The following is a 27,188-nucleotide window of genomic DNA, read 5'->3' as shown; positions in this document are numbered from 1 at the left end:
CTGGTGGTAGGCACCAGGGCCCATTGTTAAGGCCCTCACAAACTAGGGCCCCGGGCTATTACCATCTGATCCTGCCCACCGGTTCTGACGTTATTGCTTAAGTAGTAAATATCAGAATATACTACATTTGTCAAATTGAGAGTATACTTGGATGGTGAAAGTAGACAAATACCGAGATCGTGCAAACTAAGAATATACTGGGATCAAACATCTGGGAATTAACTAGGATTGCGTAAAATGGAATGTCAAACCTGGATTACACTGGAATGTTGCAAACTGGCAGTATACTATAAAACATAATGAGGTAGTCAAACCAGAATTGGGTACAAACTCAATTTTTCAAATTCGGTGCATACTGGATTGACAATCTGAGATACACGGGTATTGTACACACTGGAATTTACTGGGGTTGTCAGAGGGCTGTGAATAGTTTTATGGTAGGATAAACTACTGACTGTAGAGCCAGTGCAGTGACTAACATTACACTGTGTTTAGATGGTGGGAAAACAAGTGTTGGGGATGGTGCAATGCTGACACTTATGCTGGAATTAGTTCTAGTGCTTTCACTGGTGCAAATTATGCAATTGAACCTGGAGAAAAAGCAGAAAGATTTGGCCCTTGTGCTTGAGCTGCAACTAGAAATGCAGGTGTTTTTACAGTGCTGGTGCGAAGACAGGAGTTGTGGGTGTTCAGGCCAACTCAATTACCATCTTTGGGCGTTTGTTGGCAACAGCGCAAACACCAGTGCATATGTGGTCATTGTGCTTCCACCAATGCAAATCCTAAACCCGACAAAATGTAGCCATTTCACAAGCACTAGAACCAACACAAATCCAGTCATTGCTTTGGCACCAAGACCAGTCCAAGGTGGGGCATTGCCCAGCGATATGCCAAGTAATTAACAAGTGCCATGATTAGGTTACCGTAGAGAAGAGATGCATTTGTATTTCATTTGTATTTTATTTGCATTTATTGAGCACTTTCTCCAAAGTGCTTTACAATATAATAAGAAAACGGTAGAAAAAATAAAGGTCATGACAGTTTAGTCAGAAACAAGCGACAGCAAGTGATGGGCCTTAAGACGGGAACAGGAGATATGGAGGGAGAGAGAGGCACGGATGTCAGGAGAGAGATTGTTCCATAATTCAGGAGCCAGAAGTGAAAATGAACGAAACCACAAAGGACCACAAGGAGGCTTGAGAGAGGTGAGAAGGTGAAGATGCTGTGAACCAGAGGCATTGCTAGGGGGGCTGAGGGGGCTATAGCTCCGGGTCTGTTGGTGTAGCCCCGTATAGAAACTCAGTGGCTACCACCAAAAGGATAGCTAGTCCCAAGTCCTGACAGTCCCGACATTAGTGTAGCCCCAGATCTTTTCCAAACCTAGCAACACACCTGCGTGAGAACAGAGACCGTGCCAGAGTATAAGGCGAAATAAGGGAGGAAAGATAAGAAGAAGGGATAAGGCCTTGATAGCATTTGAAGACTAGGCAAAGGAAATGAAAAAGAGGTCGGGGGTCAAAGGTTATATAAATACAATACAATACAATGAAAAGGGAAGAAGGGAGACTGAAAAAAGAGATTATTGAAGAAAGGAGCAAAGAAGCAGCTTAAAGAGAAGACGAACTGCAAAATTCAAGATAGAACAAATAGGGTGACATTAGAGGAAGGAAGGCCCACAAGTAGGACTGGGCAATAGTCAAGTCGAGAAAAGATAGAGGACAACATTGTGAGCTTGGTGGTGTGAAAGGAGGACAAAAAGGGAGAATATTGCATAGGTTAAAGTGATGAAAACAACATATGCAAGGAGTAAAATAGATGTGTTATGAGAAAGAGAGCACAGAATCAAAAATTACACCTACATTACAGACAGTGGGAGATGGTGAAATAAAGGATGGGGGGACAAAAATAAAAGGAGTGGAGATTGGACAAGAAAGGGATAGTGGGGGAAAGTAGAGAATTTCAGTTTTAGAAGGATTAAGAGAAAGGTAACGAGGAGACCTCCAGGACTGGATAGCTTGGAGACTGGAAGAGAAATGCGAGTGAATAGAGTTAGAGAAAGAGGGAAAAGAGAAGAAAATGTGGGAGTGTCTGCATAGAAATGGCAGGAAAGATTGAAGGATTAAATAAGAGATACAAGAAGAATTGTATAGATAGAGAAAAGGAGGGCACCCAGGGCAGAACTTTGGGGGACACCATAGAGGAGAGAGCTAGGAGAAGAGCTACTACCGAACGAGGAGACGGAAAAGGTCAGAGCAGAAAGATGGGAGTTAAACCATTGTAGAGCAAAACCAGAAAAACCAAGAAAAGAGAGTGCAAAAAGAAGAGCAGGGAGATCGACGGTATCAAAGCAGCAGAAAGATCCAGAAGAATAAGAATAGAACAGTGCTTATTGTGTCGATTAAAAATAATTGTATTGGACACATGAAGAAGAGCCGTTCCTGTGGATAGATTGAGTGGAAGATAGAAGAGCATGTTGGGTAAAACAAGAAGAGATTTGGGAGTAGGCACCACTTTCCAGGAGGTTAGAGAAAAGAGAACAAGAGAGATGGGACGAAAATTAAAGGTCTTAAATATAGGGATAACAGTGGCATGCTTAAAAGATGCCAAAGAACAACCGACCCTCCCTTCCCAAGACCTGTCTCCTTGCTGGCTAGCTTACTTGACTGGGTCCAGCAGTCCCTCCCACTCAGCCCAGTCTGCAAGCCAAATGTAGGCACCTCTGGAATTCATCACTGCAGTGTTCAACAATGGCTTTGCCTTGCTGACCTTTGGTGCCGTAGACCACTGGGCAATACAGGGTAAAACTCATACATTCTGGGCAAGGCAAAAAGCATTTACCTAATCTACCAAATTCATAGAAATACTCCACTGTGTCCTAGCACAGTCACCCACATGCTGTTGGGCTGTGTTAGCTGAGTTTTCATGGAAGCAATGACAACATGTTGGCACCACCTATGTTTACATTCCATCATCAGGAAACAGTCACCCCCAACAGCACAACATCTCACCCACAACTGTTCAAAGCTTCACTCGAGCTGCAGAAAGCCTCACAACCACTAGCTCAAAGCCTCCAACAAGACAAGAAGCACACTGCTTCAACCCCAAATATGACTTTGTCTAACTACCCAGTGCGAAATTCCTCACCTTTTCTTCTCTGTCCAAGAGACAAACACTGCCGACGTCACATTCAACCACACTCCATCTGGAGAACACACCATCTACATGACAACAGCATACAGCCTCACGAAGTGCAGGATAGAGCATCATGTTCAATGGCACGTGGCGTCACCCACCCCAGTAAGGCTCCTGGCCTAAATGGGTGACCCAGTCTATTCATGTATTCTTGATGTGACATGTCATTATTTACATGAAATCGGTAAAGCAAAATTTATAAGAGTTATTATGTGGCTAAACTGGCCTATGTGGGTGGTGCAAGTCTGGATATATGTTATTAATGTGGAATAGCATATTGTTGTTGTGCCCCAGCAGTAAAGCAAACATGTCTGTTATTACGTAGCTAGACTGGCCTATATTGGTAGTGCTAGTTTGGCTATATTTTCTTACTGGAGCATGGCATCTTTTACTGAAAAAGCCAACAGGAGTATGTCCTTACATGGAAATACTGGCAAATATTGGCAGAGCCAACATCGACATGTTTTATTATAGTATAATTACAGGCATGTGCAAAGCAAACATGCATATGTTGTTACATGGGAATATTGGCATGTATTGATGCAGCCAGCATATGGGCACATCCAGGAAGAAAATATTGTTATACTGGCATATATTGTTAATATTAATGGGATTTATACCGCACACTCTGGTGGATCTGAAAAGAAAAGAGGAAGAAGTGGATTTGTAAGTGGGAGGAGAAGGAGAGAGCACAAGTGCTTTTGCTGTTGTGTTTGGCAGTTTCAATTCGGAAAACATTGACAATGTTTATGGGATTGTTTCTATGTGGTATGGGCACCCCACTCTTTATGAGAGACCGTGTGTGCCCATGGCATAGGGGTATGTTGACTGTGTTGCCGTTGTGAGAGTTATTTAAGGTGGTGTGGGGTTTTGCTGTTTAGCGTATTGTGAGTGTGGGGTGTTATAGTTGCCATGTGTGGGTTAGGTTGCTAGTTAGACTCTGGTGTGGGTGCAGGAGTATGGAGAGTTGTATTAGGGTAAGTGGGTGAGAAGAGGGTGATCCTAATGGCAAGAGGTTAAATTATCTTCGCACAGGTAGTTTGTTCAGTAAACTAAAACCCACTGCACGGTGGTTAATGATGTTCAGTCTCTCTTTGACCAAGGGCTATGGTTTGGTGAATTAGTTTGGCATGTGAAAGAGCCATGTTTTCGTGCTGTCCTGAAGGTCAGGTGTTCCTCTATTGTGAGTATTCCCTTGGGAAGAGAGTTCCAGAGTTTCACTGACATTGTTTAAAATCGATGATCCGCCAAATTGTATTTTTGACAATTGGTTGGGTTCAAGACTTATATCATTGCTAGGACTGAGTATTATTTTCAGTCTGTAAATGGTGATATGTCTTGTTGGAATTCTGCTCCTTAGCCATCAATTTATCTCTGAAGGATGCAACGTGTTTTGAAATTGATCATTTCTTGACTGGTAGCCAGTGTAGGCATCTTAGTGTTGGTATGTTGTGTTCTCTCTTGCTGAGTTTTAGGAGGACTCTTACTGCTACACTCTGGATCCTTTGTGGTTTTTTGGTGAGGCAGTCAGGCATTTACAAGTAAATGCTGTTGTCATTGTCTATTCTTGACATGAAAACGTAGATGATAGAGAGGCTTCTTTGTGGGAAGATGAAATACAGTAACATCTATGTGATGGAACATAGGTGGAAGAAGCATTTCTTCATTATTGGTTTACTTCGGGTTCCGTGTTAGGCCATTGTGCATCAAAGTTCTGAAATTGTTGAGCATTTTGGAAGCTTCTGGTCTGGTTCCCATTTCAGTAGGCCAGGGTAAATGCCATTCTATAAAGAGGTTGTTGGACACAACCATGATTTCAGTTTTGTCCAGGTTGAGTTTAAGATTGTTGTTGCTAATTCATGCGTTCACTTGCAAGAGGCAGTTGTGGGAAAAGGCATCATGAAAATTCATTGGAAAATGTTTCTGTGCACTGTTGGATTTTTCAGGTGTTATCCTAAGAACCGATCTTAAACTCTTCAGCTTTTTATCCAACTTTTCACAGAAACTGTCCTAAAATGCTCCATTTTAAGCAAGGACCCCTGACCGCCCTTTGCTTTGTTCAGGGTCTCTCGCTCTGCTCGGTCACCTGCACATATTAGTGGGAAACATTTATGCCCCATCAATTAAAAAAATCACTAGCTGCTACTGCTTTCAGGGTGTTTTATTAACGCAATAGCTGTATCCCCTGCATATCATCTATGTCTCTCGCTCTCTCTCTCTCTCTCTGCCTCTCTCTTTCTCTCTCTCTGACTCTCTCTCTCTCCCTGTCTCTCTCTCTGTCTATCTATCTGTCTCTCTCACTCTCTCCCTGTCTCTCTCTCTTTCTCTCTCTCTGTCTCTGCCTCTCTCTCTCTCTCTCTCGCTCTCTATCTGTCTCTTTCTCTCTCTCTCTCTTTCTCTCTCTCTGTCTCTGCCTCTCTCTCTCTCTTCCTGTCTCTCTCTCTATGTCTATCTGTCTCTCTCTCTCACTCTCTCCTTGTCTCTTTCTATGTCAGTGAGTTACATAGTCAGGTGCAGTTTGCTACAGTCATCCCGGATGTTGTTGACAACTGCACAGACAGAGGAAAACTACAGGTGCCTTGAAAGGTAGAGAGATGTGTATTAAGAAAAGGAAATATATGTATACTAACATTCTAAGATGTCTTTTTAAATGTACAATGTGTATTTCTAGTTATCACTTCCAATAAGAATGTTGAAGCTGTATTACTGAACAAATCACATTATCAAAGCCTAGAATAGCTATATAAATTATTTTATGATAAAGATGCACAGTGCGATATTCTCCTATTGTAATCATTCAAAGTACCCCTATCAGAAAGGGGAGAGGGAAAAATAACACCAGTGTGGCTCCAAGCATGCTTTGCATAACATTGAAGAGGAGTTTGTTGACATGAGGATGGCCACAAATCCTTGAATTTGCCAAATTTGGTCTGTGTGAAAAAACAGGGTGTATGCTTGAATCACTAAGTAAATAATGCACCATCGGATTGATGCTCATACATGTTCACAACACATACCCTAACATTAAAGTGTTTGTAAAATTGAAGCATACATTCTGAGTTGGGCAGCCTATGGACCTGGATTTGAGGATAAAATGAATGCAACAGACCACGTCTCTGCCTTTTGGCTAAGATCAGGTATAGTATGTGTTCTTTTAAGAGCATGCTACATCTGTTTTTGGTCGAATGGTTAAATTGGGGCTGTCATCACTGCCTTTTTAAAACCCACTCTCTAGCCTGTACGCTGGGCTATGCAGTGAGCATAGATGTCAGACATATGAGGTGATCACATAACGAGGGGTGTGCTGTAGGCATGTGGCAAGGTCGAGTTTGGGATGAAAATATGTGGCTAGCACCTTGTGAACATGACTCGTGAGTGATTGTGAAGCCAGCAGAGTGTGGCTACATGAATGCCATTTCTAAGGGTCAATCATGCTATGAACGCTTAGTGCCGAGAGGGGGGAGACAGGCATGGAATGCCAGAAAGGTTCCAAGGGAAACACAAAGTAGCAGTGAATTTCTAATGCCCAGTAGGGCTAGGCAACGGGCCAAAAGCAATGGTACACCCTGCTGCGTGCTGGCAAAATGGCAGACCTAAGCTACCAAGTATGGATCGGAAATGGCTAACACATACATGGAAGGAACAGTGGACTAACACCTGGCCACAAAAGTGCCTAGTACCATCAGGGATGTGATAGACAGGGCAGGCAGAGAAAAAGTGCACATGTGCAAACCAAGTACATGCCTATAGTTCCCTGGCATAGAACTGTGCAAGGAACACTTAGTACAGACAGGAACTGAGTGACAACACACCTGTATGATCAAAGGGGCCACGCAGAAGTAACCCATGGGCGTGCCTCCCTGGGACAAACATGTATGAGGCACATGGTGCATGGCAGAGACAGCCAGGTGGAACCAAAGGCTGAGAAACCATGTGTGAAAACATCCTAGATGGTGCTGTAGACTAGTTAAGGATTGGTATGCAGACAAGCACATACAACGACCAGAGACCTGGGAGAACTCTCCCGTACCCAGGATCCATCTATGAGTAAACTTGTGGGAGGACCATGGAGCGACAAATAACGGCAAAAACCCTGGTTGGCATCAGAGACACACTTTGCGGGCCAGCAAGTGACATGACCCGGTCTGGAGACTGTTGGGGGCTTGTCCTGACCCCCAGCGATACCCGTAAGCCCCCCAGCGCGCACAGACCACACTCACAAGTCTGTGCTGCTCGGGCTTCCCGGTCACACTGCCGCGGCCGGGAACGCCCCTTTTATTTATACTGCACGCGGCGGCGTGCAACATCACGCCGCCGCGTGTGCGTCCCTTCAAGGGGCAGCCCCACACTCCTCCTTTTTCGGGAGGACAACAAGAAATAATTTACCAATACACACTGCAAATCAAAACTCTAATAACACAACACTTCAACAACAGTTTCCCCACACACCCCTTTATTAACATCTACCCGGGTCCCCTTACTCAACATTCCCTGAACTCAGGTCGATCAGACAAATGTCCCAGCACGTAATCGCTGAGGTTAGCGGGTTTCCCTCGCCCAGCCCTATGGGGGTACCTCCCTCTTACCTCTGGCACGGGTAGTCCATCCGCAGGCATTCCCCAGACAGAGGACTCAGGTGGGCCGGAGGGGCCTCCTCTGTCGTCAGGCACCTCCAGTAAATCCGGTTCCGTGGGGGTCAGTTCTCGGGTCTCGTAGCTTCTTGAAGACGCTCACATTCTGGGTGGTGATGGCAGACCTTCCGTCAGAGGCAGTCACCATGGACCCCTTGACGGCCACAACGTCCAGCGGCTCCGGCACGTATGGAAGGGAGAGCTTTCCATGGGGGTGTCTGTTGCGGATGAGGACCTCGGCACCTGGCTCCAGCCGCTGCGGGCGGAGCCCCCTTCTCATGTTTTCCTGCTCAATCCTCAATCACCTCTACCTGTTGGCTGTCAATCACCCTCGGCTCCTTCTCCCAGACCTCGGGCAGCAAACCCCGCGGGCAACGCTTGAATAGAGCCTCGACCGGGGCCACCCCCGTGGACGCATGCGGGGTGGTACGGTACACCCGCAGAAACTGATAGAGAGCTCTCTGGAGGGACTGTCCCTGGCCTTGGGCAAACCTGAAGGTCTTGTTCAGTGTCCTCATTAGCCTTTCGGCTTCTCCATTTGCCCTGGGCCACAAAGGGGTTATCTTCTGGTGCTGTACCCCACATCTCTCCATCCGTTCCGAGAACCGTTCGCTCTGGAATGGCGCCCCGTTGTCAGAGCACAAAGTGTGGGGGAACCCATGGGCCGCGAACACCTTCTCCACGGCCACCACCATGTGTTCGAAGGCCAGGGTCACGTCCCTCGAGGCATTGCCTCAATGGCAGGTTCTCGCTGCAGGGGAGATGCGGCCTGACACCAGACACAGGCCGCCACAAAGTCATCCACCTTCCGCTCTAGTTCAGGGAACCAAACCTTCAGCCGTAGCCTGGCCTTGGTCTTTGCAGCGCCCTGGTGTCCATGGTGGGCAAGGGTGATCACGTCCTTCACCTTGGACTGAGGGACCACTATCCAGTCACCTCTGAGCAGCAGGCCGGATGCCGAGAATGATAGTTCTTCCCTGACCTTCCACAGCTGCTCCAGTTCCATCCTGGCCTCCTAAGTACACCCCGCCAGGGATTCCAGCACCGACTTCCAGGAGCCCTGCTGCATGGAGTGTCTCAGGATTTGGAAGCACTCATCTCCGGCTGCAGCTGCTTCAAGCTCCCCCAGGGGCATTGCGTTGGGCGTGGCCGCCTCCACCACCATTCGGACGTGATCATCAGCCTCCTCAGCACATGTGTCATATTCTACTCCCCCATGTGCTCCCGGGTGCCGGGAGAGGTAGCCCGCTGCGTTGTTCGCCCCCGGCCGATACACCAATGTGACCCTGTATTCGTCGGTGGCTTGGATGATGACCCTACCAGAATGGGAAGCAGGGGTTTATGGTCCGTCACGGCCGTCACCGGGTGCTCCAGGACATAGAGCCTGAAATGCCTGCAGCACCAGAGCACTGCCAGCACCTCGCACTCAATCTGCGAATACCTCTGCTCTGTCTCAGACAGCGCCTTGCTGGCGTAGGCCACTGGGCGGACACCCCCGTCACGATCTATCTGAGTCAGCACGGTGCCCAGGCCAAATGGGCTGGCATCCACGATGACCTCTGATGGTAGGGCCGGGTCGAAAAACGCCATGGTATCCTCAGCCGCCAGCGCACCCTTGATGTCCTCGAACGCCGCCTGCTCAAGCGGGCCCCAGTGCCAGGTGGATTCTTTCTTCGGCAGGGCCCTTAGGGGTTCAGATCTGGAGGCGAGATTTTGAATAAACCGTCCACAGTAAGTGACCATGCTGAGGAAGCTCCTCACATCGGACACCGACTCGGGTGGCTGTGCCTTTTTGATGTCCTGGACCTTCTTGGGATACAGCGACACACCCCCCTCCTTGAAGACAAAGCCGAAGACATTTTTCCCTGTGAAGGGTGAGGTCAAGTGACTGCAGTCTCTCGAAGGTCTTTGCCAGCCTCTGCAGATGGTCCACCTCAGTCCTAGCCAACACCAAGATATCATCACTAATGTTCAGAACGCCCTCTAGGTCTGCGAGGGCGCCTCAGATGATATTTTGAAAGACCTCTGCTGCCGAGGACACTCCAAAACTAAGTCTTTTGTAGCGGTAGAGTCCCCGGTGGGTGGTGAACGTAGTGATGTACCTTGATTCTGGGTGGAGGACCACCTGATGGTAGCCCGCCCAGAGGTCCAGCTTGAAAAAGAAGCGAGCACCCTGCACCTCCGCAATGATGTCATCAATGGTTGCGGTAAAGTGCCTCTCCCTTTTGATGGCTTTGTTCGGCAGCCTCATATCAACACAAATGCGGACAGAGTCAGGTTGCTTGGGTTTCCTTGCCACGACAATCGGGGACACCCACAGGGTCGGGCCCTCCACCTTCTCGATTATGTTGAGGTTAACAAGGTTGTCGAGCTCCTTGTCCACCTGCTCACGAAGGTGAAATGGTACCCTGCGATGTTTTAGGGCAATGGGCTGCACGGATTCATCAATATGTAACCTCAAGGGGTCACTGGCCATCTGTCCAATTCCATTAAAAAGGGCGGCATACTTGTCAAGTAGGTCGTTAATGTCCTCCAGGTACACTGAGTAAGCAAAACTGACAATGCCGAGAGCCTCGGCTGAGGCACAGCTCAACAGAGTGTTCGTGCTTACTGGCGTTACGTAGAACCGGGCAGTGATCTGCGAGCCATCATGCTCCACCTTCGCCATGAAGGCACCATCCAGCGGGATCGGTTCCAGCCCCCCAAATGCAAAGATGCAAGCTTTCGGTGTGACTAGCTTGGGGGGCGCGTCCATGGCATCATAATGCCCACGGGCCATCACATTGACTGACGCACCCGTGTCTACCAGGACCGGGACTGGCGACTGATTGACCTCCACCACACACCTCGGCTGTCTCCTGCTCTTCCCTCTCAGGACTCCCACACTGGAGACGAAGAAAATGTTCTCTTCCTCCTCTTCGTCTGCCTCCTCCACCTGGGCATCCTCCTCGCTCTGGTCCACCTGGGCAACATTCGGTGGGCGGTTCTGGCGCAGGAACCCGGACCGGAGCAGGCCGGACCTCTAGGCACCATCACGGGCAGGGCTGCCTTGCACACCCGAGAAAAATGATCGGGCAGCCCACACCTACCACATGTCCTTCCCGCCGCCGGGCACTCATTCGGGTGGGGAAGATCACTTCTGGCAAGATTCGCCAGCTCTTCCAGCTCTGTCACGGTATCCTGTACCAGGTCTTCTGGTGCCTTTTCCACCTCGCCATGTGGCACACAACTCCTCAGTCTTGACTGAGGGGGACCCAGCCTCCATCCTAGCTGCCCGAGCCTCAGACACCTCATGGCACCGCCCCAGCTCAAGGATGCGGGGCAGTCTGGTGCCTGGCTCTCTTAGGACTTGTCTTCTGAGTTTGCCCGAGGAGCACGCCTGGATCAGCATAGTTCTTATCATGTCCTCTGCATCGCCCCACGCACATGCCAATGACAGGCGCCGAAGGCGTCCATAAAAGGTGTCCAACGTTTCATCCTCTTTTTGCCTTGCAGACAGCATTATGAATCTTTCATAGTCCGAGTTGGCAAGGGGCAAAAAATGAGCCTGGAGTGCAGTCTTTGCCACAGCATAGGAGCCATCCCCTGGTGTAAGCGACTCAAATATCTCCTGGACCAAAGGTCCTGCCGAATACAGCATGGTTGCCAGCCTGCTGTCATCATCCGTCACCTGTGCGGCCCTAACATATCGAGGCGGTCAACCCACCTCTTCCATCTGGGCCCAATGCTGGACGGCGGGCCCGATACGTCAAACTCAGGGATGGGCTGCAGGGCCGCATTGGCTTGTGCTTGGGCCATGACGGGAAGTCCTGGCTGGGCAACCGGCTGCACTACTGGCGACGCCTGAGGCAATGGAGCCTGACCTCCTACTACAACTTGAGGGGGTTGCTGTTGAGCTGCTGCTTGTGGCGGCGCCTGAGGCAATGGAGCCTGACCCCCCACTGGAGCTGGAGGGGGTTGCTGTCGAGCTGCTGCCTGTCCGTCGTCCTGCGGAGGCTGCTGAACTGCTGGCAGCCCACCGTCTTGATCACCAGCCCCACTCATGGGCTTGAGTGCACAGGCACCCCCAGCGTAGAACTTGGGGGCCGGAACTCAACTCCCACCACCACAGCACAGTTCTGGTGCACACCCAGGCAAAATGAATGGCCAACCTGGGGGCGAAGATGATGATGGCAAAGTGTCCTCCTGCCCATACTGCCTCATGCGCAGACACAGCAGCTGGACATGATGAAGAACAGGAAGATGAGAAAAATGGAAGGTCCACAGCTGCAGCAGTCTTCACTGATGATGAAGAGGATGAAGAAGACAAACTCTCCTGCCTGATGATGAAGGGGATGAAGAAGTAATCAAAACCCCAGCTGCAGCAGCACCTTGAGGGCACAGATGTTCCAAAAATTGAGTAAGGAAAGAGATTTGGGCTATGCAGGCCCAGCCATTGGAGCCCTCCTCCTTGCTGGCACTTGACGTAGGAGACCCAAAATTTAAAAATAAATCAAAAATCGGGCATGGGCATGCAGGTATGTCTGCTAGCAGTGTGTCTAAAAATTAGGCCTGGATGCCAATCACCGCCCAAACCGGAGCTCAGTGAAGTTCCACGGCCCGAAATTCAAAATGGCCGCCAGCCGCGTGGGTGATGCACGGCCTACGGCACAAAACGAAATGCCATCAAGATTCCGCTTCAGGGAAAAAAATTGAAGATTCCGTCACCACCGGGCCCAGGCATCATCCCCCACTCGTCGCCACTGTTGGGGTTTGTCCTGACCCCCAGCACGCACAGACCACACTCACACGTCTGTGCTGCTTGGGCTTCCCGGTCGCACTGCCGTGGCCGGGAACGCCCCTTTTAATTATACTGCACGCAGCAGCGTGCAACGTCATACAGCTACGTGCGCGTCCCTTCAAGGGGCAGCGCCACAGAGACCATGTGTATCTATGGACCACATGAGTTAGTACCACATGCATGGGTCAGGGGGCCATAGCATTTCTGGCTATCTTGATTGAAGTGGGTTTGTATTTATGGATGTAGTGTGAAAAGAAATCAGTCAGCCCGTTCGTCCACGAGTCATCCGGTGATAACGTTTCCTTTCCAGGCACATGCTCAGTTCACAATGCTCAGGCAACCTGAGAGCATTATATGAATTTTCAGCAATCCTGAATTTTTGGACACACAGATAACATAAACACTATTCAACAATTCATATTTCTAAAAAAAAAGTGTTCAGATAACGTGGAAGAAAAGGAAAAGGAAAAAAGGAAGAGGAAAGAAAAATAGATTTAAGAATTTTTATATATAAAGTGGAATGCATGTATGTGTGTATGTTTGTCCGGCTATACAAACCCACACTGTTGAACCCACTTCTACCAAATTTTGCATGGATTCCTCATTTGTCTGGGGCAAGATTGTAGTCTATGATGGGATGCAAAATATTCACTCCGTAGACACCCTCATTTACTGATGCTCACCCTTATTTATTGCACTAGATACTAGTAGGATGCAACATTTTGAAAAGTGTTTAAAGCAAAATGTTCGATATGTTGCTTATTCCTTTGAAATGTATTACTACTGTATACAGTTTGAAAGTGTTTATTAAAGCATTTTTAAAGTTAATAAAAAAATGTAAAATGTTTTTTATCGTGCCACTCCAAATATGGGAAATAGAAAGGTTACAGTTTACTTAAGTTCATTCACGAGAAGAGAGCACAATCAATCAATATTTCTTGGGCATTTTCTCAAATGTGCTGAAGCCACTGAGTGCCTGAAACATGCCGCACAAAAATCAAACATCACTTGGAAAAGGTCCATCTGATGCAAAGCGAAAATCAATATCAAGGGGTTCTGAAACACAACAAACAGCAGCACGACTTGCCGACCAGAGAACAAGAGCAACTTTCTCCGGGGCATATGAAATGCCAGAGCAAACTGAAGCAACACTTGCCAACAAGAGGACGAGAGCAACAACCTCCAGGGCACATGAGACACCACTCGATCAGGACGCGGCCAGCGCCGGGTATCCCAGCTAGTATGTTTTAAACAACACTTAATTATCCTATAGCAAGGGTCTGCAACCTCACCATGTATATTGTAGTACGATTCCCATGATTCCTCACTAGTGACTATGCTGGTTAAGGCAATGGGAGTTGGTGAGTGCATTTCTTTTGCCCTGGACCAATGTTTTCAGTTTGTTGTTTTCAATGTGTACCATTTGGATTTGAGGTCTCAAAGCCTTCTCCTGTGTGTTTTCTCTAGGCTTGTTGTGACATTCTCCAGTTTCTCTGGCTTTTGAGGCTAATTGTGTTTTTGCAGTGTTGTTCCTGTTTATAGGTGGGGTGTTTTGAATAACAGATTTGTTAACCTGCCCCTTTTCTGCTACAGGCCCTTTGCAGATGTGTGTATTTCTCCCCGCCACGCGCCTAGTGGTTGTCAGGGTTGTCTCTATAATCTGGTTTCTTTTCATCAATGATCTCCCAGACATCAAGCCTCTCACTTTTTTCTTGCTACATCTTGTGCCACCTTTTCAGGGAAAGGGATCAACAAAGAAAATGCACTGATCCCATGGCAATCGTAAAAATATCTAAAAAGGCTGAAGGTGGGGAAGGGAAGGTCGTGTTACCACTTTGCCATATCGCTTATGTTTTAATGATGGTCTATTGATATATTTAAAGCCATTATTTGTTTAGTTCAAAGAGCTAGACTTTGTTGACTAAAAATGTTTCCGCCTAGGCACAATTGTGTGTTTGGTGGTTTTCTTCAGGTTGACAGGCGCTTTAACTCTATGCAATGTCTTGTCATTCATTAAAATAGACCATGCATATCAAACTTCTCCATGGTGTTAATTTTTGCCCATTGAAAGCAGCACATGCCTTTGCCTAAGAACTACTTTATATTCTTAGATACCATGCAATTGTACAAAGCACACCAAGAACATTTCAGTAAAAACTCGTTTCTGAAACTCATCACTTATTTGCTTGATATCTAAATCTGTGTTGCTCTTTAGTCATTAAAGCAATATATATGTATTTTAAAGGTTGATGGCTTCTCCGACAATCACAACGTGGCTCTTTTTGCAGCAGCTCCCATTATGCTGTCCTCCTCACGCGCCTCTTGTTGGGAGGCTGGGCCTTCGGCTATGACATGTAATATAACAGGATCTTCAATGGCGTGACCTCTGCAATTTGGGTATCCTAGGTGTGCGGTTACATTCCCAAACTTCTCCAACTCTTCTAAACAGGAAGTTTCACCGTGTCAAAACAGGAAGTCCAAACTTACCACATAGAAAGTTCCGGAATATGTGCTGAGGGCTTCTCAGAGAGCATGTGTGTGTTTTACCCCTTGGTCAAAGGAAGCCCAAGGAGTGACGCTGATCATAATCAAAGGATTCGGAGTGAGATCCTCCTCTGAGCCTAGATCTTAGCTTGTTATGTCTTGAGTCCAGACCCACTGTTGCATGGTAGCACTCACCCTTTGTGTTTTCTCCTGACAGGCAGCATTGATTTCAGCTACAGATGTAAGCCCTGCTCCAACGGTACCTATTCCGACAAAGAGAACGGCTTCTGCCGCGTGTGGTCCAAGTAAGTGGATACTGCATTACCTCTAAATCTGTGGATGGGTGGGGGAGGGATGACAAGGAGAGTGTGCATTAAGGTTTCCACCCCATGCAGGAGCTAGTAGATAGAAGCTGGTCGGGTAACTGTTGGGGTAATTTATGTAAAAATAAGGGGAATTTCAAGGAGCTCTCTGATTGTGATATTTTGGAATTGGGTCATTATACCGAGGCAAGTTTACACAGAGAAATGTATGCGGGTAAAAAGCTGTAGGTTAGCGGATAGGCACAACCACAAAGCCAGAGACTTGGCGGGCGTAGGGTTCAGGGTGATGGGGTAGGAGGGAAGTGGAAGAGGTGTGTAGTGAGCCCCGCGACAAGGCATACAAAATGTGGGGAGAGCAGCAGGCAGTGGGAAAACAGTAGTGCTAGCATGTGACGTGAACAGAAAGGAGCTTGGGAACGCACTGAGCGGGGGCGAGGTGCATGCAGGGGACCAGGAAGTGGATTCTGGGCGGGGAAGGGCAGAGCAGTAAGGCAGAAGTCCTGGGAGCAGGAACATTGTTCGCAGTGTCAGGAATGGCAGAAGTCCTGGGAGTGGGTACAATGTTCGCAGTCAGTATCAGAAATAGAAGGAAGAAATTCCTCGAACCCTAATCCACACATACATTTGATGTTGATTGAATTGCAATTTCATGCTGATTGCTTGTGAATTCATGTTGGTTGTCTGGTAATTGCATGTGAGTTTCATGCCTATTGCCAAAGCTGTTCCATGATCTTACAGTGGATATTTACCGCTGGCTCTGTGAAAATTACTTTTTTATATATTCACTTGGATTCGAGGGCAGTCCTAACCTGGAAAACTAAGAGTCGAGTGCACATCATGGACCAACACTACTAAGAACGTGCAATTCCATTGTAGTCACCTGCTATCACTAAGTTTTTAATCATTGAGAGAGACGTATCAAATGTTCCAAATATTTAAGTGTCATTTCTTCACATTTTCTCGATGGTCTCCGATGGTTTTGTTACCCAGCTATAGGGGCCAGTTGCAGGCTTTAATTTGATGAATGTTCTCAGATCAAGGGCATATATAAAGTGCCCCTCCTCTGGAATGTCATGTTGGGCTAAGCTGTTATCTGGAATTCCCTATCGCGTGGTCTCCCACATGTTAGTTCAGCTTTTGGAATGCTTTTGGTCTCTAAAGTTCTCAACCTCTCTGACTCTGGCGCAGGGATGTCTCAATCTTTGACCATGCACCTGCCATCATTTTGTGCAGTCTCTTAGCTGGTGCTGCTCTCTCTTGGTGTCTGTTCTTATATCAGCTTTCCAGCGGGATCCCTTTTCTGATTGGCTTGCGGTCAGTTCGTCATATTTTCTGGACTGAGCCTTAGATTCTGCTACACACCTTTTCCAGAAAAGAGACACTACTTCACCCCTGCCAGTCAGATGTCTTTCCCTTCCACGAGACTGCAATCATTAGTTATATTTGTTAATTGATAGGTATATCTCTCAGATGTACACTATTACCATTAAAAAAAAACTGCAAACATTTCCATATGTCTGGATGGATAGCTCACGAGTTAAGCACTGGTCTCTGACATGATAGTCTGCACATCGCAAGTTTGAATCCTCTGGCAAGTTTGATTTAGCTTTCATCCTTCTTAGGTCGATAAATCAAGTAGGATTCAAATGGGACAATAATAATAGCTATTATTTAAGCATTTCAAAGCTGGAGGAGTCTGACATGAAGCACTATATCCTGTTTTTTATTAGATTTTACACACTTCACGGCCCTGTTAGAGGAGTGACGGAGCCCAACCGCTCGCACTCGATCACGGTACCTGAGTGCGGGCAGGCCGCCTCCCTGCTCCTCCTTACCTTACAACTGTGGCAGGGGGGCCAAGGAAGATTCCGATGCAACGAGTACGCCGGCTGACTTGAGGCGTGATGCCGGGAGGTTGCGGAACACCATAGAGGCCAGGCTGTGGCGGTGGGTGGGGCCCCACGACAGGTGACGGAGGAGGCGGTGGCAGAACAACACTGTTGGATGCGGCAGCCAGCATTACAGCGGCTGCCGCAGAGGAAGGGGAGCTGCTGGGTGCTTTGCAAGCCATCGTAGCAGCCTAGAGCAGGGCTCTAGCAGACAGCATCTGCTGGAGCCTGTGCACAACAACACCACCACTAAACCACCAGGAAAGTTTTATTAGTAAACAAAGACCTTCACTGTGGTCTTCCCCCACTAAACCACCAGGGAAATATTGTATAATGAAGGTCTACAAGAAGGCCTGGAACAGTATTTGCCTAAGGGTCCTACATGACCCCTGTAACATGCGGCAAAACATCCTGTAGAAGATGGTGGGGCTTAGAAGCCCATTCAAGCCTCCTAAAGCCCTCCCCTGTCACACACCCTGGAAGGCAGGTACGTCATTGGCTGGGTAAGTTAGCCAATCAGGGGAGAGGGTGGGATATTTAAGGGTAAGCTTGTGAAGGTCTAAGGTGGGTTAGTTGGGTGAGGACAGGAGGTGTGTAAGGCCGTTTCGAGAGACCAGAGGAGGCAAGAGGGAAAGGAGTGCAGAGGCTATTGGTGAGAGGTGGTCTAGGGAGTGTTTGTTTGTGAGAGAAAGGAGCGAGCGAACTTGAGGTAGGATAGGAGAAGAGAGAAGGCAGTGATAGTTGGGAGTGGGAGTAGTGGTATTGAGAGTAGGAGTTAGAGGGAGAGGTAGTAAGTAGTAGTATTGGTAGTAGCAGCTGTAAAGAGAAAGACTAGAGGGGGAAGAGTTAGTAGAGTCGTGTTGGTAGTAACCAAGCGGTAGTAGCAGTAGAGTTGGAGCAGTAGTAGCAATAGGTAATAGTAGTAGAAAGGCAAAAGTCGTGGAATAAGGAGGGGTGTTAAGAACGCAGATATGGTAGTAGCAGCGGCAGAAAAGTAGAGGCAAGGATGTAACATAGGAGGAAGGAGACAGGATAAGGTAACATCAGAGGTCGTAGGAGGCAGAGACAGTAGGGAGTGGAGGAATTGATAGGCAGGAAGAAACGTCATGTCGAAGGGTGGAGGTCGGAAGGTGGAGAGTCAGATCAAAGGGACAGTAGTACAGTAGGAGGAGAATGTCTTGGGTCCCAGTGTAGGGAAAGGTCAGATGAGACTGGCCCTCATTACGACCCTGGCGGAGATCGTGGTGCAATATGCACCATGGAGCACGGCGGAAAGCTGCCGATACCGCCATGGGGGTTGGCGGATTTACCGCCCCATGCCGACCTTGGCGGGGCGGTAAATCCCCATTCCCCATTTTACCCTTCCCCATTCCCATTTTTGCCCCATAGGGTATAATGGGAGTGGGGAAGGCGTTAATTACGCCACCGTAAAATACGGTGGCGTAATTAACAACAAGGTCCCGTAGCGCCATGGATTTCTCCGCCTGGAAAAACCAGGCGGAAAACGGCTCCATGGCGCTACGGGAACTCGTAGTAGGGCGGACGGGTCCGCCGCGAATACCGCTGGCGTAAACCCACTCCGCCAGGGTCGTAATGAGGGCCACTGTGTGTGCAAGGAGAGCAAGTGACGATGTGTGGAAGGAGGCACCATCCCTAACTCCCTAAGAACACTAAGCGGGCTAGGTCAGGGAAAACCTATAAGGCCCCTATGGAGCCAGGGGGCCATTGTATAAGGGGAAAGATGACCATTGGTCCCAGTCAGAATATCGGATAGACAGTTTGCACTGTTCAGTAGAACTAACATCCATTAGGGACGCCTGGGTTAGGGAGGCGGTGTTAAGGGCGGGGAAGTGGAGAGAGCGAGGAACGGCCCTAGAGCCAACCGTCCCAAGAGTCCAATAGACACTAAAGATCCCTTTTTGTGACCTAACCCTCACTCTGTTGTAAAATGGCAATAAACGTCCTTGGAATTTTACCTAGGAGTGATCATGGTTATTTGTGGTGGGCAGTCCATCACACATAAAATTCAGTCACCTGATCTTCTTGTTGGCAATTTAGGGAGTTATTCATGCTCTTTATTTGGCTTCAAATTATAACAAACCTGTTTTCCAGCTGTTTTGCCCAGAGCAAGTATATAGCTTGCCTCTCTCCTTGTGTGATGTGGTTGGAGGCTCTACCATGAAAACCAGAGTTGTGTAACATCCCATCCCATCTCAGGCCCCGAATGAGATGGTGTAATTGTATTGCACAGGGCCAGCGGTTGCTCAGGAAGCGCCCCAAGAGAAACAAAATGTGGCACCCTCCAGCAGAAAAACCCACACCCATGTGCACAACACTTTATGGCAACATGACAGTCATGATTCTTCCGGCTTTGCTTTGCAGTGCTGCATGTTCCACGGCAACCTTGTTAAACATCACAAGAGGCATTTGTAAAATTAATAACAAAACTGCCAAGGTTTTCTCAAAAGTAGTTTTCGGGGTCACTTTGTAAGACCCAGAATGTTAAAAGCAAACGGTAAAACCAAGCATACGCTATTAGGAAACCGCTTTGATTGCCCCTAGTTTTACAAAAGCATGAGATTTTCTTGCTGGTGTTAAACCAATGGATCCCTGTGTAATCCTCCTGCATTTAGCACCTGCGAAAAGCAGACAGATCCCATAGAAATCCATTGTAAATTATGTCTGCATATTGTCATGTGCAAAGGTTTATAAAATGGACAGTAAAATGACTTTGCCTCTTTTTTACTCTTTCATTGAGCACTCAGTTTTGTAAAAGATGAATATGTGCACTTTTTTCACAAAATCAGTAGCATAATAAACATTTTTTACAGTTATCTGCCGAGATTGTGTAGACACCAAGGCCTTTTCCAGAGATCAAACTTCCTAAATTGAAAAATAGTAAAGTTAAAAGGTTAGGGTTAACCAGTGCCCATCTTGACTACTGTAATAGTCAATTGTTGGGCATCCCTTCCAAACAACTTCAGCGACTTCAGAGAGCCCATAATGCGGCTGTCAAATTAATATTTGGATTAAATAAATCCACTCATGTATCTCCATACCATCGAGAGCTACACTGGCTTCCGATTGCCGACCGCATTAAATTCAAGACAGCCTGCATTATTTTTAAATGTATAAATGGTATTGCCCCTCTGTACCTAAGAGAGCTAATTCAGCCATATCACCCAATGAGACAACTACGCTCTAGCGACAGTCACCTCCTGATAATTCCTCATTTAGTTTATACATCACAAGGTGACAGAAGATTCTCTGTCTTTGGTCCCAGATTGTGGAACTCTCTACCTTTACAACTTAGTACCATGAGTTCTCTCCTGCAATTCCGCCGAGCACTGAAAACTTTTCTCTTCAGGTAGATAGCCCCGCTTTTGGTGGGGCCTCGTTTTGCGCTTCTGCCTTTGCTGCTGTCATTCGGCGCCAAAATACGATTAAGTTTGTCATGCGCGCGTTACAAATACAAAATAATCAAATAAAAATCCAATCAAATCAGGGCTCATCTCAAAAGGGAATGTTGCTGTTCCCTGCATAGGATGTATAGACAGATAACGTTGGTGTACTCCACAAATATGGTACATATATGGTTCTTTTTCCCTTATTCCATCTACAAATAAGTCGTTTCTCTCAAGCAATCACAGTTATAACATGAGGAAAATCTATACTATTCCGTCAAATGTTAGTTAATCTGTTTTATTCCCTTTAAAGTCACCACATGTAAGGCACTGAATAGCTTCTGCAGATTGTGTCATCATCAGCGAAGTGTGTCATCAAAAGCCTCAGTAATGCCTTCTAATGCCAGTTAAAACCTCGGGTGCCTCGTAGTCACAATAGAAAGCACAGCCTTACGCATCCTGGTGTTGCCCACATATGCCAAGTGATGTCTCCAATGCCAAGGTAACCCCTTTCAATGTCAGTGAATGCCTAATATGCATGCTATAATCACCATATCAGAAGTACAGTGTCACATGTCCAAATGCTGAGATATAATGCTTAAAGCAGGCAGCACTGCCTTAGACATGTCACCCAATGACATTAAATGCCTCAACTGCATTGTATAATCACCATATGCAGAGCACTGCTTGGCAAGTACAATTGTTGCTATCATAGGCCAAGTGCATTCTCAAATACCTCAGTAATGTCATCCAGAACCAGCTAATGCCTGTTTCATGGTATAGTCACCATATGTGCTGTGCTACGTCACAGGTTGTGGTGCTACCTCAACTACATACTCACACTTAACTTGAAGTGGAATGGGGCAACCCATTTGGACCCTTTCCAAATAAACGCAAGCACTGCGGTAAACATCTTGCTTCTGAACATAATAAAATCAAACATCAAGTCGGGCGCACCAAAAGTCTTCTTAGCTTTCGTCGACCTGTCACAGGCGTTCGACAAAGTAGACCGTTCAAAACTTTGGTCCAAACTAAAAACCTGGGACTGTCCTTCTTCAATCCTAGAGCCAGTCATAGCCTTACATACGAACACAAAGTTGTGTGTCCGCTTAAATTGACAAGGCTTATTGTCGGACGAAATATACTGTGAACGAGGAGTGAAACAAGGTTGCCCTCTAGCGCCAGCACTCTTTATCGCCTTCTTGAGAGATTATAAAAATTTCGAAGCTCAGATAAGATCTTTCCACCCAAAAATTGGTAAAACTTCCGTCTCGCGCATCTTGTACACTGACGACTTGATTTTATTACACCAAACCCAAATCGGTCTACAGCGTCAACTTACTAATCTTGCACGAAGACAACAATTTGAAAATCAACAAAACAAAAACCAAAATTTTGGTTCTGGAAAAGTCTCAGCAAAAAAAAAAAAGAACAACAAAGGTCACCTGAACTGGTCTTTGGACAACTTCAAAATCGAAGTTGTGACACACTTTAAATATCTGGGAGTGTTGATTGATGGATCCGCAAAGGAGATCAAAATGCAGAAGACCCTTTGGGAAAATGTGAGACATCCCACTGCGCAAACAAGAGTCATCGATAATAAATTTGGAAGATTTTCTCTGCTCCCAGCAATCCAGTTCTACAAGACCAAAGTTGTACCTTCCCTTATATACAGAATGGATGCTACGCTGAACATGCCCACCTCGTTATAGCTAAAATTCGGAAGGCTTCTTATGGAAAGTCAGTTTTGTGTGTGCTCAAGTCCACTTCGATGGCAGCAATCAGGCGTGAGCTGGGTCTCCTGTCTTTGGCAGAAACGGTGGAGCAGAGCACCATGCAGTTATTCAGGAAAACTCTGTTACCTGAAAGTCTGCCAGTCTTTCATTTGATCGCCGAAGAAATCAAAAGTGGTAAGTGCAAAGCGCTCAACGCATGGGTGGCGACACAAAAAAGCAAGTTGAGCGAGGTAGCGTGCACCGAAGAAGACCTGAAACTCAACCTGCAAAGAGTAAAATTTGACATGGAAAACCAAGACTGGATTGTTTACAAACGAGAAAGCAAAAGCCAACATATTGTTAAACCATCTCCCTTCAACTTTCAACAAAGTGAAAACCCCACTGAATTATTGTGTCAAATTTCCAGACAAATAATTGAGGAAAACCTTTATGAGGGCTCAGTTGAACTTGCTAATGACACACAAAATGTTGGCTATTAGATCCTCTATTGGCCTAAACAAATGTTGTTTGTGCAAGATCCCCGATGAACCTGAAACCTTAAGACACCTTGCGATGACGTGTCCGAAAATGAGACAAGAAAGAGTTGCATACTCACAGCTCTTTGCAGGTTTGTTCGTCATCGAAGAAGACGTATGGTGTAACCGCTTGATTGTGGGCGACCTTGCTGGAACTATGTGGCTAATGTTCTGTCTCCTGCATTTTCTCTCTCCTTCTTTTTCTGTTACATAGATTTGAATATTCTTTTTCCTTCTTTTTACGGTCCTTGTAAAAATATTACAAATAAATTAAAAAAAATAAATATATATATATATATATATATATATATATATATATATATGCATCATGTTATCATACCCTTGAGACTGCAGTCATATTTTATAACCTAAACATACATAATGTATCCAACAGTAACAAATACATGATGAAATCACTGGCTCAAATTTGGGAATGGCAATGTTCAGGATTAAACTACTATTCAACACTAAACAGAACACTAAACATTTATATAATTTCAACTTTCTATATTGTAAGTTTGCAGAAGTACAAGTCTTACACAATAGTGGCATGGTGATTGGCAAATACTTTTTTCAGGCAAAAATAAAGAGGAAACCTATCTTTGCCTAACTCTAAGAGGGCTTTGCCTGCCTCTAGTAAGGAACTAAGAGATCGGTCAGAATGTTCAAGTTAATAAAAAGAGTCCACCGTTGTGTAAAAATGCCTACTTCTATCCTCACACTTGCAACTAATAAGAAAGGCCACTGAATCTTCCTGGTCCAGAAGAATAACTCCCCTTCTTCTGCACAATGAGCCACAGTTCCAATCGTAGGGGGGATTTCGCCTGTGAGAATGACTCCCTTTTCCAGGTCTCACTTCCTTTCTGAGAAAATAAACAAAGTTCCAGTTTATGGTGCTGTAAGATTTCGGCTCCAATGCAAAAGAAAAAGTTCCAACTCAAACATCATTCCTTGTCTCTTCTCCAGGTATTTGGTACTCAATGTCCCAATGGTGCCATGGGAATGACTCCCACCCCCCACGCCCTGGGCCTTCTTCTGATTCGTTTCATGATACACAATCTTCGGGTAAGACACCAGGAGGTATTATTGCCTTCTCCTGAGGTCTCTTGGCTTTTCACTCCCCTGGGCTGAGAGGAATGACTCCCTTCCCCCAAGCCCTTCTCATAGTTCACAGTTCAACATTACCAGTGGGCACGTATTCCTGCGACCGCATGGCCATTCTGCTTGGCTTGCCTGGACGTTCGCTCTTCTGCTTCGCCGAATGGTCGTTCCACGTCGGACTAGGTTCTCCAGGCAGTGCCTCTCTCTCCTCCCTGGTTTCCCACTTCAGTTTTGAATGGGTCTTGTCCAATTAGCTTTTGGGAAAAACTAAACTATTCATTCAGATTCTCATGAGTGCTCTTAGCTGCTGCACTACTTTTTTTCGTCCCAGTTCTGATCTTTAGGTCTTCCAGTGAGTCAATGGGTCTCTCCTTGTCTCAGTCCTTACAGGATACATAGTAATTGAGGAGTCTACACTCTTCCTCATCCCAGTACTTCCTATATTGGTGGCTTGACAAAAGCATATGGGGAAAGTGTTGATGCAGGGAGGGTTGGAAGGTGTGTTAAGGTTAAGTGTGCTATGCGGATGCTATGTTCTCCCCAGGTCATCACTAATCCCATGGGGGGTTCCCTCCCCATGAGATCCACCCATTGAGTACCACCCCCAGGGGGCTGTGGGGTAGCAGCCTAGCCTCACATGCCTCATGGGAAGGGTCACCCCCTAGGGGAGAAGTGACAACATCGAGGGGAATCGTCACAATACACAGTAACCTTATATTTAAAAGCACAAATGTGTTTTCCCCACTGTCGAAAACATGTAAACAGAGTTATGGTTACTACCTTATAATAGTGAGTATATTGAGGTGAGCTCTCCCTCAGTCTCCTTCCTTACTTGATGCCTAATGCACGTGACACAGTCCGGTATTTGGCCCGACACTGTGGAGTTGTTCCATCCCAAATGTCTTTCACAGCCTTTGTGTGACTCCCATTAATTCAGGTGATATCCCATCCCAATTGTTTTTGTATTCCTTTTTTAGGCATAGCTGATGGCCAGCAAAAGACCCCAGAAATGGCTTGCATCTTCTCTGCATTTGACTTCTCCTACGCCCTTCCTGCTTCAGGGGAAAGAGCTTCTCTCATGGGGCTGTTTTTCTTTTTAGTTCTGTACGTGCCTAGGACGGATAAGGAAGCAGAGGCCAGGTTGGGCTCATCGAAATTCACTCCTCTTCCTGCGGGTTCTCTGCTCAGATGGGGAATGCCATCTACAAAGTTGGCGATGCAGAACATTTTCTTTCTCAAAGAGTTCCAGGAGAAGGTCACTGTGCGAGCCCCTGGAGGGTCTCACTGCTCCACCACTGTCACATTTCTTTTGGTCACACCAGCAGTGAGCAGGGAACCAGTGAGGAAACGTTCATCCTTGGTGGCACAGGGATGCCCTTGACTAATATTGGTCCATGGCATAAAAGCTTGCAAAATGGGCAACTGGCAGCCAGATCTCTATTGGTCTTCAATCTAGCATACACCCAGGTTTCCCACAGGTCCTTGTCCTTGCCTGCATGCCTGAGCCATCTGTGTGCATCTTCTTAGTCACTCCCTGCCAGGGAGCAGAGCTAGCAGTACATTTATTTTGTTGCCCAAGTGGCCCCAGTGAATTTTCGTTTGTTTTCCTATTGGTAAATGCAGGGCAGCGGCACTGTGTTGTACCATAGGGCTCCCTCTCATTCTAGTCTCCCCCAGCAAGGCTCACTGACTCAAGTTTCAGCTGCCATTTTGCTGTCCATCCAGTGTTCAAAGTACCCCTTATTTCAGATTGATCCAAATGTAGCCCTCTTTTGGTTCCTTCCAGTCACTTTAATGTAAAAGTGGCATCTGTCACAGAGTTCTACCTAAGACCACGAAGGACATCAGTACTGTACGTTATAGTTTAACATCTTTATTAGGAGGTTTGGCCACACAAATGGTAAACTCAAATACCAGTACAATCTTCCCCAAACGAAAGAAACATCAGAATGGTTCTCCTTAAATGGGACTGGCCTCTTTCCTTTTAGAAGCCATTCTCTTGTCAAATATATCTTTCCCAGGAAGTGTTGTCCTGGGCCTTCCCCACCTTTGCGGTAAAAGTACCAGTTCTCACTGTTAGAAGGGTGTTATCTAATCCCATCTGGCACTGGGGGCTCTAGGATAACCCAAACTCTTCTTCTTGGCCTGAACTCCAAGGTTGCTAACCCCATGTCTCACTCTGTTGTAAACTTTAATGAGCTAGTGGACTTATCCAAGGGGGTGAGTTTGAGAGGGGTCACTGGGGCCTGGCCTTGTGTGGGATTCCTCCTATTTTCTCTTCCTGCAACTATCTAGTCTCACAGAAACCTCCCTGAAACTGGTGTGCTCCTCCTCTCATCACCTGGTCCTGCCTGCTCTTACGTTGGTGCCGGTCCTTTTTTCCCACCTTTCTTCTTTCCTCACCATCTGATATTCTGGCATTGCTAGTCACCTCTATGGATTTCACCTCTAGTCTTTTCTGGTTTCACTATGTGCTGTGTTCAATTCTGATGCATCGTCTTGTTTGGGTGGTGCCTCCTTTATAGTGTTCTCTTCATAATCCCTTGATATCACACCACCGTACACCCTTATCTACCACATCTCCCTCATGGCATGCTTTCCTCCACCTCTGCATCATTCTATCCCTTTATTGTATCTCCTTTGTATCACTTCACCCTCTTATGCTATCACCTTCTCTTTCTCCTTGGGTATCACCACCTTTCTGACCATCTCCTCCCTCAACTCTCCTTTTGCTGATGTTACCCGCTTTTCTGACCCCCTTTTGTCATCACCCTTAGCTCTTAAAACCTCTGCTTTCCAACTATCACCCTCTGATTTTACCACCTCCTCCTTTACTGTCCCAACTCCCACCAATCCTTATGTTCACTTTCACCCTCTGTTACCAACCTCTCCTTAAGTCACGTAGCTCTCCCTAGCCCTATCTGCTCTCCACTGCTGCCACCTCTCCACTCTCCCCTTTCTCTTCAGCCTTTGCTTCTTCCACTGCTTTACAATCTCCAGCTGTCTCCTGCTCCTGAAACCTGCCTTGCCTGACTGGTCCTAGGTGATCTTATAGTGTCTTTCATCCTCCCCCTAGGTGGGTCTTTCAGTGAGGTCCAGCACCTTGGTCTTGTAAATGAGGCAGAGATTGGAT

General features: G+C 46.8%; 1 protein-coding gene across 1 annotated transcript in view; it reads left to right on the top strand.

Moving 5' to 3' along the window:
* Window positions 1-27,188, top strand: part of TNFRSF18 (TNF receptor superfamily member 18) — a 235,261-nt gene that overhangs the window by 140,057 nt on the left and 68,016 nt on the right. Inside the window, exon 3 of the mRNA XM_069610085.1 lies at window positions 15,305-15,392. Within this exon, the coding sequence (XP_069466186.1) occupies window positions 15,305-15,392 (88 nt within the window). The remainder of the gene's footprint in view (window positions 1-15,304; window positions 15,393-27,188) is intronic.

Source organism: Ambystoma mexicanum, chromosome 8 (genome assembly GCF_040938575.1).
Source record: "Ambystoma mexicanum isolate Mex_15411 chromosome 8, UKY_AmexF1_1, whole genome shotgun sequence".
Lineage (NCBI taxonomy): Eukaryota > Metazoa > Chordata > Amphibia > Caudata > Ambystomatidae > Ambystoma > Ambystoma mexicanum.
Note: the sequence above shows the minus strand (reverse complement) of the source record. Positions and strands in the feature narration are given on the sequence as shown.